The 12,674-nt window shown below is 40.8% G+C and overlaps 1 protein-coding gene across 1 annotated transcript in view; it reads right to left on the bottom strand.

The window, feature by feature from the left end:
- Positions 1-475: 475 nt before the first annotated feature.
- Positions 476-12,674, bottom strand: part of oca2 (oculocutaneous albinism II) — a 47,295-nt gene continuing 35,096 nt past the window's right edge. Inside the window, exons 22-24 of the mRNA XM_071512927.1 lie at positions 11,535-11,628; positions 10,596-10,689; positions 476-563 (exon numbers count right to left, since the gene is read on the bottom strand). Coding sequence (XP_071369028.1) covers positions 476-563; positions 10,596-10,689; positions 11,535-11,628 — 276 coding nt within the window. The remainder of the gene's footprint in view (positions 564-10,595; positions 10,690-11,534; positions 11,629-12,674) is intronic.

Raw genomic sequence — 12,674 nt, 5'->3', positions numbered from 1 at the left:
ATTAAGGTGTTTTTTGAGGATAGAAGGTTTAGTCAAGTTTTGAGGAAGTCGATAACTCAATGGGGGGACATGGGACCAGCCTAGAACGGGTTCAGTTCACACGCATCATACTTTCTTTCCGTCATTGTTTTGATGTTTGGTTCAAAAGCCTGGTCAAAGCAACTATAATTCTGGTTCCTGCTCTGGCATCATGGTCGCCGCACATCTTTGTCACTGCTGTTCCAACGTTCTTTACTGTATAAACCTTGTTATTTTTCTGTACTATAAAATATGGCTGTTGTGCTTCATGTAGTGCCTGGAATGTGACCGGTCAATCAAATTACTTATCACAATCCAGTGAACTGAAACTTTAAATGCTTGAAGGAGTGGTGGATTTCTGCATGCACACACACACACACACACACACACACACACACACACACACACACTCACACACACAATAACAGTCTCTTTGGCTCCGCACAGCAGTTGTAGATCACATGTTCCAGCCCAGTCCGATGTGTGTGGCCAGCAGGTAGCACATGCCTATCATGCACGTCATTATCATCATGGGGAATCCCAGCCTGTGAGGAGAAAGAGAACAACATCCTAAGAACAATGTTATGAACTGCACGATCCTTCAACTGTTACTGTGGAAATTTTGCTTTACTGTCGGAGTTGAGAACATTCAAAGAACCACTGAGGAACCATAATGATGAACCAATAATTATGCTAAGAATGAGAGTTTCAAGTGGCTCTTCAGAGAGACAACGGTTTATAAAGCAACATTTTACCCAAAAAGGATCTTGTTCGAAGCTGTATTGTAGTGTATTTCTGTAATCATTCATAATTAATATTCTAAAAAGAATTATATTATATTTAATTCTAATAATGTTGAATAAAAAGCACAATGTGAAGATAAATGTAACAACTTGTCATGCACTTCCCAGCGTAAAGAAGAAGTGTGGTCATGTGATTACTATTTTTGTGCCACACCACAGCACGCAGGGCGGCTGCATAAGCCCAGTTATTGAAATGGTATTATGGAAGTAGAGACGCCAGACTTCCTGCACTCCGGTGCGTAAGCAGCTTTCCTGGTGAGCCCGCTCCCCAAGAGTGACATGTGGAAAGTCCTTTATCTGCGTGATTGTACAACATCCATCTGGAATAAGTGTTACCAGTGTAATTACAACTGTGTCAGCGGTAATCTCCCCCGATACTATCAGTGTGGCATCTACTGCCTTTTGACCTCAGTCTTGTTGCACCATTCTAGAAAGGAAACAAGCTCTCAAACAGGATCTTTTTGGATCGCTCGCTCTGCTGTAAACAGCTGAAAAACTGGTTTAAGATAGATTTAAGATAGAGTTGCTTTCTTCAGTTTGGCCTGCATACATGGAGTTGGTCAACATGTCGTCAAAGAACATTGCTTTGGACATTGTGATTATACCTGACGTTAAGAGTCGATGGGCTCTTAATGTCAGGACAACAATATACACTGTAACAAGAAATAAAGTGTTTTGTTGTGTTGCTCCAATCCCCTTTATTACAATAAGAAATAGCATATATACTATATATATATATATATTGTTAGATCTAGCTAGGCTCATTCTCAGTAAAGTCCTTTGAGACATGCTTGTGATAAAGGATTATATAAATAAATGAACTTGAACTTGATATATTGCAGTTGTCTGACAGCAATCCTCAAGCCTCTCAAGAGATTTTAATCGTGTTAACTTGGCCTAAAAATGTGCAATTCCAGACACATTTGGCAAAGTTAGTCTACATCAGACAAATGGAGCTAACTGCCTGGAGCAACTTATTCCCAGTGCCCTTCATCCATAAATGTTTGATAAGGCTGTGGGTGCTGTATGATGTCATTGCATGTCACACTTGATATCACAGCTTCCATCTGCAGACATTTTGTGTCCCTCCTGGTAAGCGTCCAATTTAATGCAATCTGGGATGCAAAATGGCCCAGGTGAAAGCAACCCATATGTAAAGAGTGTAAAACCTGGTAAATCCACAGTTTAAAAAGCAGACAGCCTGGTGTTTTGAATGCATAACAGAACGGAAGTTAGCTCAAGTGAGATTAGTAATCCAAGCTGCCATTAACAAACTGAAGTAGCAAACAGATCAAACGGATTAGCCAGACCACACAGCCACAGGATGAGTAGATTCATGCAAATCATCCACACTTCGTCAGTGATGTATATTTAAGTAAACTGAGTGTGAGCAGGTCAGAGTGAATTGACATTAAAGACACCTGATCTCACAGAAATTAACATTAACATTTCAGAAAAAACTTCAAAAAAGTCAACATAGGGATATATTATGTATAAACACAATTGCTGAGATTCTGTATATCTGCTCTTATTTTCTTTATGAAGCCAAAAGTTCCATGTCTGGGTACTATGCTACATTATGCTCAGAGATTTCCTGCAGGTCATGATCAACAGTCACAGTGACTGGTAATTTGCTGACAGGGACAAGGCTTCAAGTATCTAGAAGGCATTACTGTCATGCTCTGAATTCCCTCATTGGACAACTTGTTAACCACACTTCAAGATAAGCAAGTGGAACGGCACTAGAGGCCGAATCAATCTGCTGTCTGCATGCAGCTGGCCTGGTATTTATAAACAGGTGTCTTCTATGCAATTGCCTTTTTTCAGAGGCCAGTTCTCCTGTGTGAGATAAAAAGACCAGATGCAAATAACGATAGGTGGGAAGTAACAGGGAAATGTAATTTCATGTTGGGGAATAGGCCTCTTTATGAGGTAGTATATACCTGTATATTACTTTTTGCATACTACCTCATAAAGAGACCTATTGTCTGACTTTCAATTTTTTACATACTACTTCTTTTATAGTTTTGTGTTGTTCTTGTAACCTACAGGAGCAAGCCACCAAGTCAAATTCATTGTATGTGCAAACTTGCTTAGCCAGTAAAACTGATTCTGATTCTGATACCTTATTGATCCCTGTGTCGGCAAGCAGATGCTTGCCGACACAGGGGCTTGAACCCAAGTCCAGCTGAAGTCCAGTCTGCCTACTCATAAGCACCCCGCTGCCCAGAGAACTTGATCGAGACAGACCCAACAATGAGATGTTACAAAATTATTTACCGAATGAGATCACATCATGCTTGGTGACAGACTCTGCAAAGCCCTCCAGCGCACACAAACAGCCAACTAACCCAAACACACAGTTAAATGTGTAGCTGAGGACCTGTGGCAGAGTAAAGTTTGGTCCGAGGCCTTAGGAAACTAAGACACTCTGCTGATCAATGGCAAAGAAGTAGCAGTAACAACGTAAATGAGTGATTAATTATAGCATAGGCCAGGCTGTTTTTCCCCACAGTTTCAGTGTTCATTACTAAATCAGTATCATCAATTTAAAATTTGTCATCAGATGACTCCAGAACTCCAGATGGTTTGTCATTTGGATGTCTACCATGTCCTACTTGGGACACATGGCTGCTCCGAGGGCCAGAGATCTGTTTGCTCCCAGTCTCTGACACAGATAAGGAGGTTTTGGAGGGCAAGTAGAGGGAGCAATGAATGCACACCCGCTATATATAGTTAGAGTGCCAACTATTAATCTTTGTCAAAGCAGCAAAAAGTGTATTAAAACTATAGAACCCTTTCTGAAAAATTAAGGGAGCCCAAATTGTTAAAATACCATTTAGAGCAGATGTTGCTTCCTAGTGTCCTGGTGCAGAGTGCAATATATAAGTCATGACCAAATAGACAATAACCATAAACCTACTGCTGCCATACTTCACACTGATGATGTTTCACATGTCAGTGTTTATTTTGGTCATGTGGTCCAGGTCAAACAGAAAATCAACCTCGTATTCCATCTGGTCTAAATGTGTTTTTACCAACAGAGGTTCTGTTAGTTTTTCAGTAGATACACACCCATAAGGCTGATGTCTTTGTCTCTGAAACGATGAAAAACTAGATCGTCTGATCAAATACTAAAATCAAAAATGGACATAAAAAAAAACAAATAACAGAGACTTAACTATATTCTTTGCCACACACAAAAACCAGACATGCACACACATGCACATGCACGCTGCAGAATCACTGAAAAAAAAATCCTTAAGATTACAGAAAATGGTCTATTTAAAAAGACAAAAAGCACTGTACTCATTCTGTATTTGAACTGAAAAGCTGTCCGTGTTCATTCTACATTTCCTGTCCTCAGAATTGAAAAGGGTTAGCCGCTCTTGGCTTACTGTATCTGTTCCTTTCTCTCTCTTTATATAAAGTCTGCTAAATCAGAAGCCATTTAAAAGCTCCATTTAAAGATGACCTTTTCAGAATGCCCCATGTATTGAGACTTCAAGTCTGGAGAAGCTGAGAAAAACATACGAAAAGTTCAGAGGTCCTTATATAAAATAATAAATGGGGTGTGTGTGTGCGCGCACATGCACTTCTGATATTTATGTGTGAATGGATCTATATTACTCTGCTTTATCTGTTCCTACATTCAGACAATGGAAATTATGCCTTTTTCCATTTGATATGCATGTGGAAATGTCATTTGTATTTGAGCTAAGGATTAATGAGGCTAGTCCAGTACTTAGGCTAATTAATAAGGAATTAAATATGGGGTGATGTTGCATTTGAAGTAGTAGTAGCATTTGAATTTTTTGAGTGGCCAGTTGAATTCAGGCACAAAGGTCAAAATGATTACCATTTTGAATTTACACAACAAAGGTTTAATCAGGGATGAATAAACAATATAACCTCCAACAAAAATGTACCACAAAATGAATAGCTAAAGGAAGTAGTTATCTGAGGTGTCTGAAACAAAGCTCGGCTCAGGTCTGCCTCTGGATATTTATCTGCACCGCAGAGGATAATAAGAATGTGACCTTTCACTTCCCTTTCTTAAAGGTTTCCTGTCCTATTGATCACAAAGCCCTTCTTAGGTCATTCAAAAATGTTTCTGAGAAGTTTGCAACAGCCTGCTGGTAGAATTCGGTAGCAATGTTAGCAAAGTTTTACTTTCAAAATAATTTGCAAGTGACTACACATACTTCCACATTTGTAGTAACATCAAGAATACTGTAAGTTATAGAACTATTTCAAAGAATTTGTATATTATTTCATTCATACTCCATTGACTTGCACTAGCATTATTTAACAGTATTAAAATGCCAACAGAAGGCTGGTGCCAATCAATCCAAAACTGCTGTGAGAACTTCTTGTATGTCCAGAATGAGTCTTGATTAGTGATCATTTGCAAAGTCTAGGAAAAACCCAAAAGAACAAAATAAAGCGATTGGAAGCCTTAGACGCAAAAAGTGAGACTGTGCCCAGGTTATGGGGCACAATCTCCGGCCTTAATGAAAAACTTGTTTCCTTTGAAACAGTTTGTGCATGTTGCTTGCCTTTTTTGGTTTATGTCTTTTCAGTAAATATGTATATATGTATATATGATCACTTACTGTTTTCTATCATGTGTTGTTACAGTAGAGGTCTGGGCTGTTCCACTCACTCTCAGGTGTTTCTGACATCACCGTTTCTCCTTTCCTATTTCTAGCGACATTTCACTGCTGCCTGGGGAAGAACACTAAGCTTAAAACATATTGCATAGAGCTGCATGTATTATATAAGCCTTTCTTTTGCTGTTTCATGCACTTTTGTTGATTTGCACTTATTCAGCTGGAATAAATGTTCACCTTTTGTATATAAGGTGCTTCTAATCTCTTATTTTTTTTAATTCTGGAAAAGGCTTTTCCCCACTGTTTTCTAAGTGTATACTTGGAAAAATCTAAACCTGAACCATTCCTTTAAAGGCTTTTTGGCACTTAATTACAGTGTCCCATTTCTACTTTGCCTGTATTCCAGCCGGAAGGCTGGAGGCTGACATTGGTAATAATCAGCAGAAAGACTGAAAACCCTGTTTGCTATGAAAATCACATATTACAAGTCTGTGACAAGCTAACCTGTTGTCTTTTGCATGCATACAATGCTATTATACAGCTGAGTTGAAAATAGATTGAGTGATCATTGTCATCGACTTCACTGTGCTGGTTTCTTAATGATAGCGTAAAAGACATAGCCACATCTGTTACAGTGGATGATTGTTAGACCTCCCTGCTAAGTGGTGCTATTGAACAGAAAATGTCAGAGCACTAAAGCTCTCTCAGAGGGTAAAGAATCAATTGTTCAAAAAATACTCCAGAGTTAGATAGCAATGTAGCATTCAGTACTGTATATATAATTACACCTGTGTAGTGCTGTATATATCGATCTGTAGTGGCTGCTGAGTTGCTGCAAGTTTCATATAACTTGATAGTGTTAAGGTCATCAAAAAATTATGGGAAATATGATGGTGTCACAAGGCTAAGTCCTTTAAATAGTCCATTAACATGAGACCATTGTGATGGTATCTTTCTGGAGTGAATGTCCTCTTGGAGGATGGATGGAGTCAGTAATCTCTAAACTGTTATCATAAGCAGACAAGCTGAGGTCACCTCTAGACAAGTGAATCCGTTTCTGCTGAGCAATACCCATTTCCCCATCATGCACAGCATGGAGGGACAGAGGGCAGATGAAAAAGTTGTCACAATACAGGATAGAGAGGGACAAGGTTCACCTTGGCTAAAAATCCCCGTCGTACATTGTGATCCCGCACATTGATTTAATTGCATATGATGGAAGCTCTTTGAAAGTCCTGATGTAATCTCAAAGTCTCTCTTCAGATAAACCCAAAGGGACACGCTCCTCTGACTGTGGGGGTTTTATGCTTGGCAAAGAGCAGCGCCTGGTCCTCATCACAATGCTTGACCTGTGCTATTCAGCAAGCAATAAGTCAAGTAAAATTAATAAATATACAGTGGTTGCACAGGTGAAAAGTGATACAGAAAATATTCTTTTTACCTCCAAAAATATATAGGATATTGTTCTGTGGTTGTCTAAGCTTTTATCACTGATTGCTGCACATGTTTGTGTTTTTCTTGCAAATGAAGGCAGCACACCTGCAGTCTCCAGTGCAGTGGACCATTGTTCCCAGTCCCCATCGCAGACGCAGAGAGCTGGAACCATGAATGGGAATAATAATTCTGTCACATGGTGAGAGAAGCCCACAGGACAAAGAATGGCAGCATAAGGTGCAGAGAAAAACTGAATAATGGTCTTCTCTCCCTACATCAGTTTACATTGTTTAATGCCATTTTGTTTGGAGCCTGTTTGTTTACCTGGCAGACAATGCTCAGTGAAAGACAAACCCCGGGAGCTCTACCCGAGTAAAAAACGACACAAAAACGCAGGGCAGTGCAGTTATCAGAGTCCTAGTGATTTGCTTCACCGAGAGAGGATTGGTACAGTATGTTATGGTGAGTCTGGTTAGCCTGTCGATGCCCTGTCATTTAGCTGGGTTGGGAGGGGAGGATGCAAGGCTGACCTGCAGGAAAACAACTTAGGCAAAGATTAAATAGAAGTGTAACGACAGAAAAAAAAAAAAAACATGTGAAATGTTCGCCTCCAGATTCAATACCAAGGTACCGCGCTCCCCAGGTTAATGGCTTTGGGAGAGGAGGATCACCAGGGCTCAGAGGTATGAAGGGAGCATCAGAGACCATAACACCTAACTGCTGAGCTATTCGGGGCTTCTCATTTTCCTGTGTGATGGCCTATCAGAAAGACATTCAAGTCCCAGTGGGATCATCAGGGCCTTTAATTTAAACACCTCATAGAGTGCTAGTCTGGAGTTGCAAACAGTCTTCTCTCCTCTTACAGTACCTGTCCCCCTGTACAGCTGTGACTCTTGCCACAGATAGCCAATTACAGGCAGTGCTGCATGCTTCTGTGTAGTAACTGTAACTACTGTAGCACAACTACAGTGGGAGAGAGTGTGCTGCCATTCTTATTTGCTTTAATGAAAAGCTATGTAGAAGGACCACCCCGGGTCTTTTCAACGCACTAACCATGATATGTCAACATACTCTAACTCTGATGACTTATTCCACCAATAATAATTATTTCATACAATTATACTGATGGTAATTGGCACTTTGAGGCAGCGTGAGGAGAGAGGAAGCTAGCAATAAATGAGGAATTGTGGAAATGTCAAACATGTTCTCCCTCCCTTTCCTGGCAAAGCCAAAGGTCCCTTGTGGTTATCTTGTCCCCTCGCCCACACCGACCACACCTTCACTGCCCATCCCCTGCTCCTCTGCTCCTCCCTAGAGGGGCCCTAGAAAGACGCGTTACAACTGAACGAATCCCACAAGTGGAGCTTTGCTGCAAATTCAGGGCAAGCTACCACAGAAAACTAAAAGCCATACTTTAAATGTTACATGTCGCCCCATAGCTTCACCAAACGCAGAGTACGCAAAAAAACACTCATCGAGAGAGCTGAAAGGCATGTTTATGACATGTTCCATTGGTATACTGTAGTGGTAAAGTTAAAATGAAACAAGGACGCAACAGTACTGCAATAATTACACTGAAGTAAATACAATGAATCGGAACAGTTTGCACTATATGAAACAAATAAAACCAAAAAAGTGAGAAGGAAAGTTGCAAACTAATTACACAATACACGTAAGTACAGGGTGAAAAGGTTCCTCCATAGAATTGAGAGTTCAGTGGAAAGCAAATTGACACAAGGCTTTAACACAAGGCACAGGTTGCCTTGTCTTTCACCACCTTCTCTGGTGTTGGTGTTGGTGTTGGTGTTGGTGTTGTTGTTGTTGGTGTCGGTGTCACTGATCTACATGTTGGGACAGGCACAGACACTGCTGGGAACCAAATGTGTCACTGAAGCTTTAGATTTATACTGCAGTGTACAGGGGCAGTGGTGTGAAGCAATGTCTGGACACAAGTTTCAGTTTCAGAGGCGTCATATTCATGTATAATACACTGATGGACATTACATGAACAGTCACCAGTTTAACTATAATACGGAACAGAATAAAAGGCCCCGCAGGGAACGGTGCGCTCTGTCTTTCTGTTTCTTTCTCTCCCTCCCTCCCATACATATGCTGGGTAGTACCATAAATCAAATGGCATGCTATTTCCAACTGATTGCATATTAAGCCTAATCAGACTCATATTCAAGCTTCCCTCTACGCCACTGACCATTTACACTTCTCCAACAAGCAAAATTACAAGGGATGCGGCTGTTACATTACCAGAATGGAAATCGGCGTCAGTGAGCAGGTGGCACGATTTTTGGGGTTTGGGGGATTGGAGGGAGTTGGGGGGGTTCAAGCACAATGGAATGTATCCTTGCAGCCTACTTACCATACCGCTTGAGAGAAAATCTGATTTTTTGCCATTCACTTAGGCTTTTTAAAAAACACCCAAGGGTTCTCAAATCAAGCTTTCCTTGAGTGTTTCACTCAAAAACCAATTCAGCCACTCACACAAAAATATCGCTGCTGTCATGTGAAAACTTTGTAACTCCAATTTTAGTGACTTCCTCGTTTTACCGTCAGTTGAAGGAGTAAATGTTTTTCTATAGGTTGAGAAAATTATACAGCCCTTTGTGCTTATGAAACCTTTCAAAACCCAGTGGATAAACTCTAAACAAGGCTAAAAACAAGGCTGTTCCAGCCTGATTGCTTGACATTTTGGGAAATAAGCACAAAGTCTTTAAATGCAAATACGTGCTCTGTGCACGAAAAATGAGAGAATTATGTGTTCCTTCATAAATAGGAAGTAGTGTGACATTGGAGTAGAGCGGTCGAAAGCAAGGGTGGTGTGGTCGGGGTGGTGGATGGACGTACGCTTTCAATGTCAATAACCTGGGTTCAATTCTCAGCTTGTACAAAGAAGATTTCTAACCCTAACCCTAACCCAACCGAGTAAAGTTCAGATTCTAACCTTAGATCCCTAACCTTAAACAAGTTGTCTTAGTTGCCTAAAGTTGTTTTACTTGCCTAGAAACTCATTTTTTTAAGGATCGAGGTATCAGACTGATTTCTAAACCATGAGGACATTTCATTTCAGTTTGAATTCATCCGGTATGGATGATAACACACTCAGTACAACAAAAACTTCAATCTCCAGTCTGTCCTGACGGTGTCAGCGGACAGGCCACAACTGGAAATCGGGTCCTTGAAGCCCAGGGGAGTTGATAAACTTGTGTCGGCGAGGCGGCACCTGGAGTTATTTAACTGACACAAGGGTACACCATATATATCCCAAGTAAGGTCAGGCAGTAACCCTAACAAAGCCCGGCCGTGCTCAGACAGATTAATGTGCCAGCGCCCACAACTCTCGCCGCACTCCCTCCCAGGAGGAGAGCAGCTTTCTGCCACATGCCTCCAACACTGGAGCTTGCAAACACAAATCCACAGAGACGATTTCAGGCTAATTCAGGCATTTGCATTGAGGGATTTGAACACCAATTATTTTGGCTTCTCTCTAAACGTTCTGAGAGTGTGAACTCAACACACACTTGTGGCAACATTAGAATGTAAATATTCATTCAGGTAGAACATATATGGTATAGGATTCATTTACCCAAACAGAACCCTCTAAAAGTAAAGAAACTTCTGGTGCAAGATCTTGAGACCAGAGGATTGGACTGTGCAATATGTCATCATCATTTCAGCGCTGAGAGGTCGGTGCTCTTGTGGAGAGAAGACTCACCTGAAGAACTCCATGAAGGAGAATCCGTAACCGTGTTGTTCAGCGATCCCCGCACACACAACGTTGGCTGATGCTCCGATCAATGTGCCGTTTCCTTAACAGAAAGCAAAACAACATTTTAAAAAAGTGTTAATTGAAATGTAAAAACAAATTCAAAGTTGTATGCTGCATTTTTTAAAAAGGTATTCTTCCTTGCATTAATAATCAAATGATTCAGATGAACATATTGCTTAAGTAATACTTCCAGCTGCTTTCAGCTTGCCCACACATTTTCTCCAGGAAATGTAGTTATTGTTATTTATCATTATTATTAGTAGTAGTAGTAGTAGTAGTAGTAGTAGTATTGGCATTCAGCACACTCAGCATTTTTAATCTTTCTAGGTTAACATCTCTGAGATCCATGGCACATATTCATCCTGCTGCTTCATACTGCTCACTGTCAGTGTGTTGATGGAGTTGGGCTGTGACAGCATCATATCACTGATCAATAAGGACCTGTCCCAGTGCAGTTGATGAAACTGAAATGCCATGACAACTCTCTTTCTGTGTCCTTCCCACCCAAACAGAGCCATTCCCTGCTGGAGGGCCTGCCAGTGGGGTGTGCAGGAGCCTGAATGAGCCGAGCTTTCAGGGCCTTGGGCTGCTTTCACAAAAAGCGCAGCTTGGCCTCCCCAGGGAGTGGCACAGCTGTACAAAGTGTGGACGGCTGTCACCTGGAGCAAATGATGTCTCCTTCTGGCAGAGGCCATCTATAAAGATACACATCTTTCAAAGGGGGCTGCTGAACTATAAAGAGTGTCTGGTGTCTATAAGTAACTCAGGAAAGTTCAAGTGTTTGGCCCAAAACCAAACAAAGCACAGACTCTTTTTCTGACTCTCTCTTCTTGCGATACTAAATGTGGGGCTGAAATGAGAAGTTTAACGAGAGCTGTCACTCACCCCCAAGACAGGCTCCCATGGCCAAAGCAAAGATGAGGGGCTTCACTGGCAGGTTCACGTCTGCATCCCGACTCAGGTTGATGAGAACTGGGATCTGTGAGCACACAGGGAGAAATAATGGGATTGAAAGTCATAAACTGTCCAGTATACATTGATTTTAATGTGGTGGTACCGACGGGAAATCCTTTTTTATATGCAATGCTTCTGCAAAATAATAATAATAATGATAAATGTATTCAAGATTTGTCTCTTGTAGTACTTTCAAGTAGATTTACGGGCAAATAAAATGCATTATTATTATTGCAGATCATGCAGAATTGTGATCACATTTTCCACCACATTTGACATTGGGTTCATATGGCTAAAAATGTAAACCTTAAATTCAGTAGATAGTCGATTTGGAAAAATTTATGAACTTGTAGTTGAGAGTTTGGTCTCTAAAACAGGGTAGGTATTCTCCCCCCATATATATAATGCTTGGGGACCCCATCTGTGAAAGATGGGTGTGACATGTAGCATACAGTAGGTGATGAGCCAGGACTGATCCCAGCATGCTGGCAGCTCATCCAACAGATCGTACTGCATGTCTCAACTATTTTAGATTTGTCTGAGGACAGAATGTATTACTGTTCAGAGGTGTGATGACAATAATCCATCTGACAGCGCTGGTTATCCTTGGATTTTACTGGCAAATTTGATGATAATGATGATTCCTCTGTCCTTTTCTGAATATGAATCTACAAATGAAATATAAAGCCTTTCATGTGCAGTAGAAGACTTTCATTATTGTGTGGATTGTTACTGCTGCTGTAACCAGAACCCAGGAGCCTGCAGGACTGCTGTGCAGAGGGCTTACACAACCAGTGGTAACCAGACATTGTGTATAATCATTACCTTGGAAACCCAGAACAGCATCTTAATTCATGCGATGTCAAGCCAAAAAATTGCTAATAATGCCCGATACCAAAGCCTGAATTCAACTGGCTACATTAGGATTATATTACGGACAAAGCAGCCACTTCATTTGAAGGAGTCACTGCTTTGAATGGAAAATATTTTATTTTTTATTTTTATTTTTTTCAATTTTCAGTCTGTTGTGACTATCAGGACAATTATTTATGTTTTCTTGTCAACTGTCCT

Source organism: Centroberyx affinis, unplaced genomic scaffold (genome assembly GCF_046629955.1).
Source record: "Centroberyx affinis isolate AG114_WGS23_722 - 3 ecotype Tasmania unplaced genomic scaffold, CSIRO-AGI_Caff_v1 ptg000278l_1, whole genome shotgun sequence".
Classification (NCBI taxonomy): domain Eukaryota; kingdom Metazoa; phylum Chordata; class Actinopteri; order Beryciformes; family Berycidae; genus Centroberyx; species Centroberyx affinis.
The sequence above is the reverse complement of the archived record's forward strand: the minus strand, read 5'-3'. Positions and strand labels throughout refer to the sequence as shown.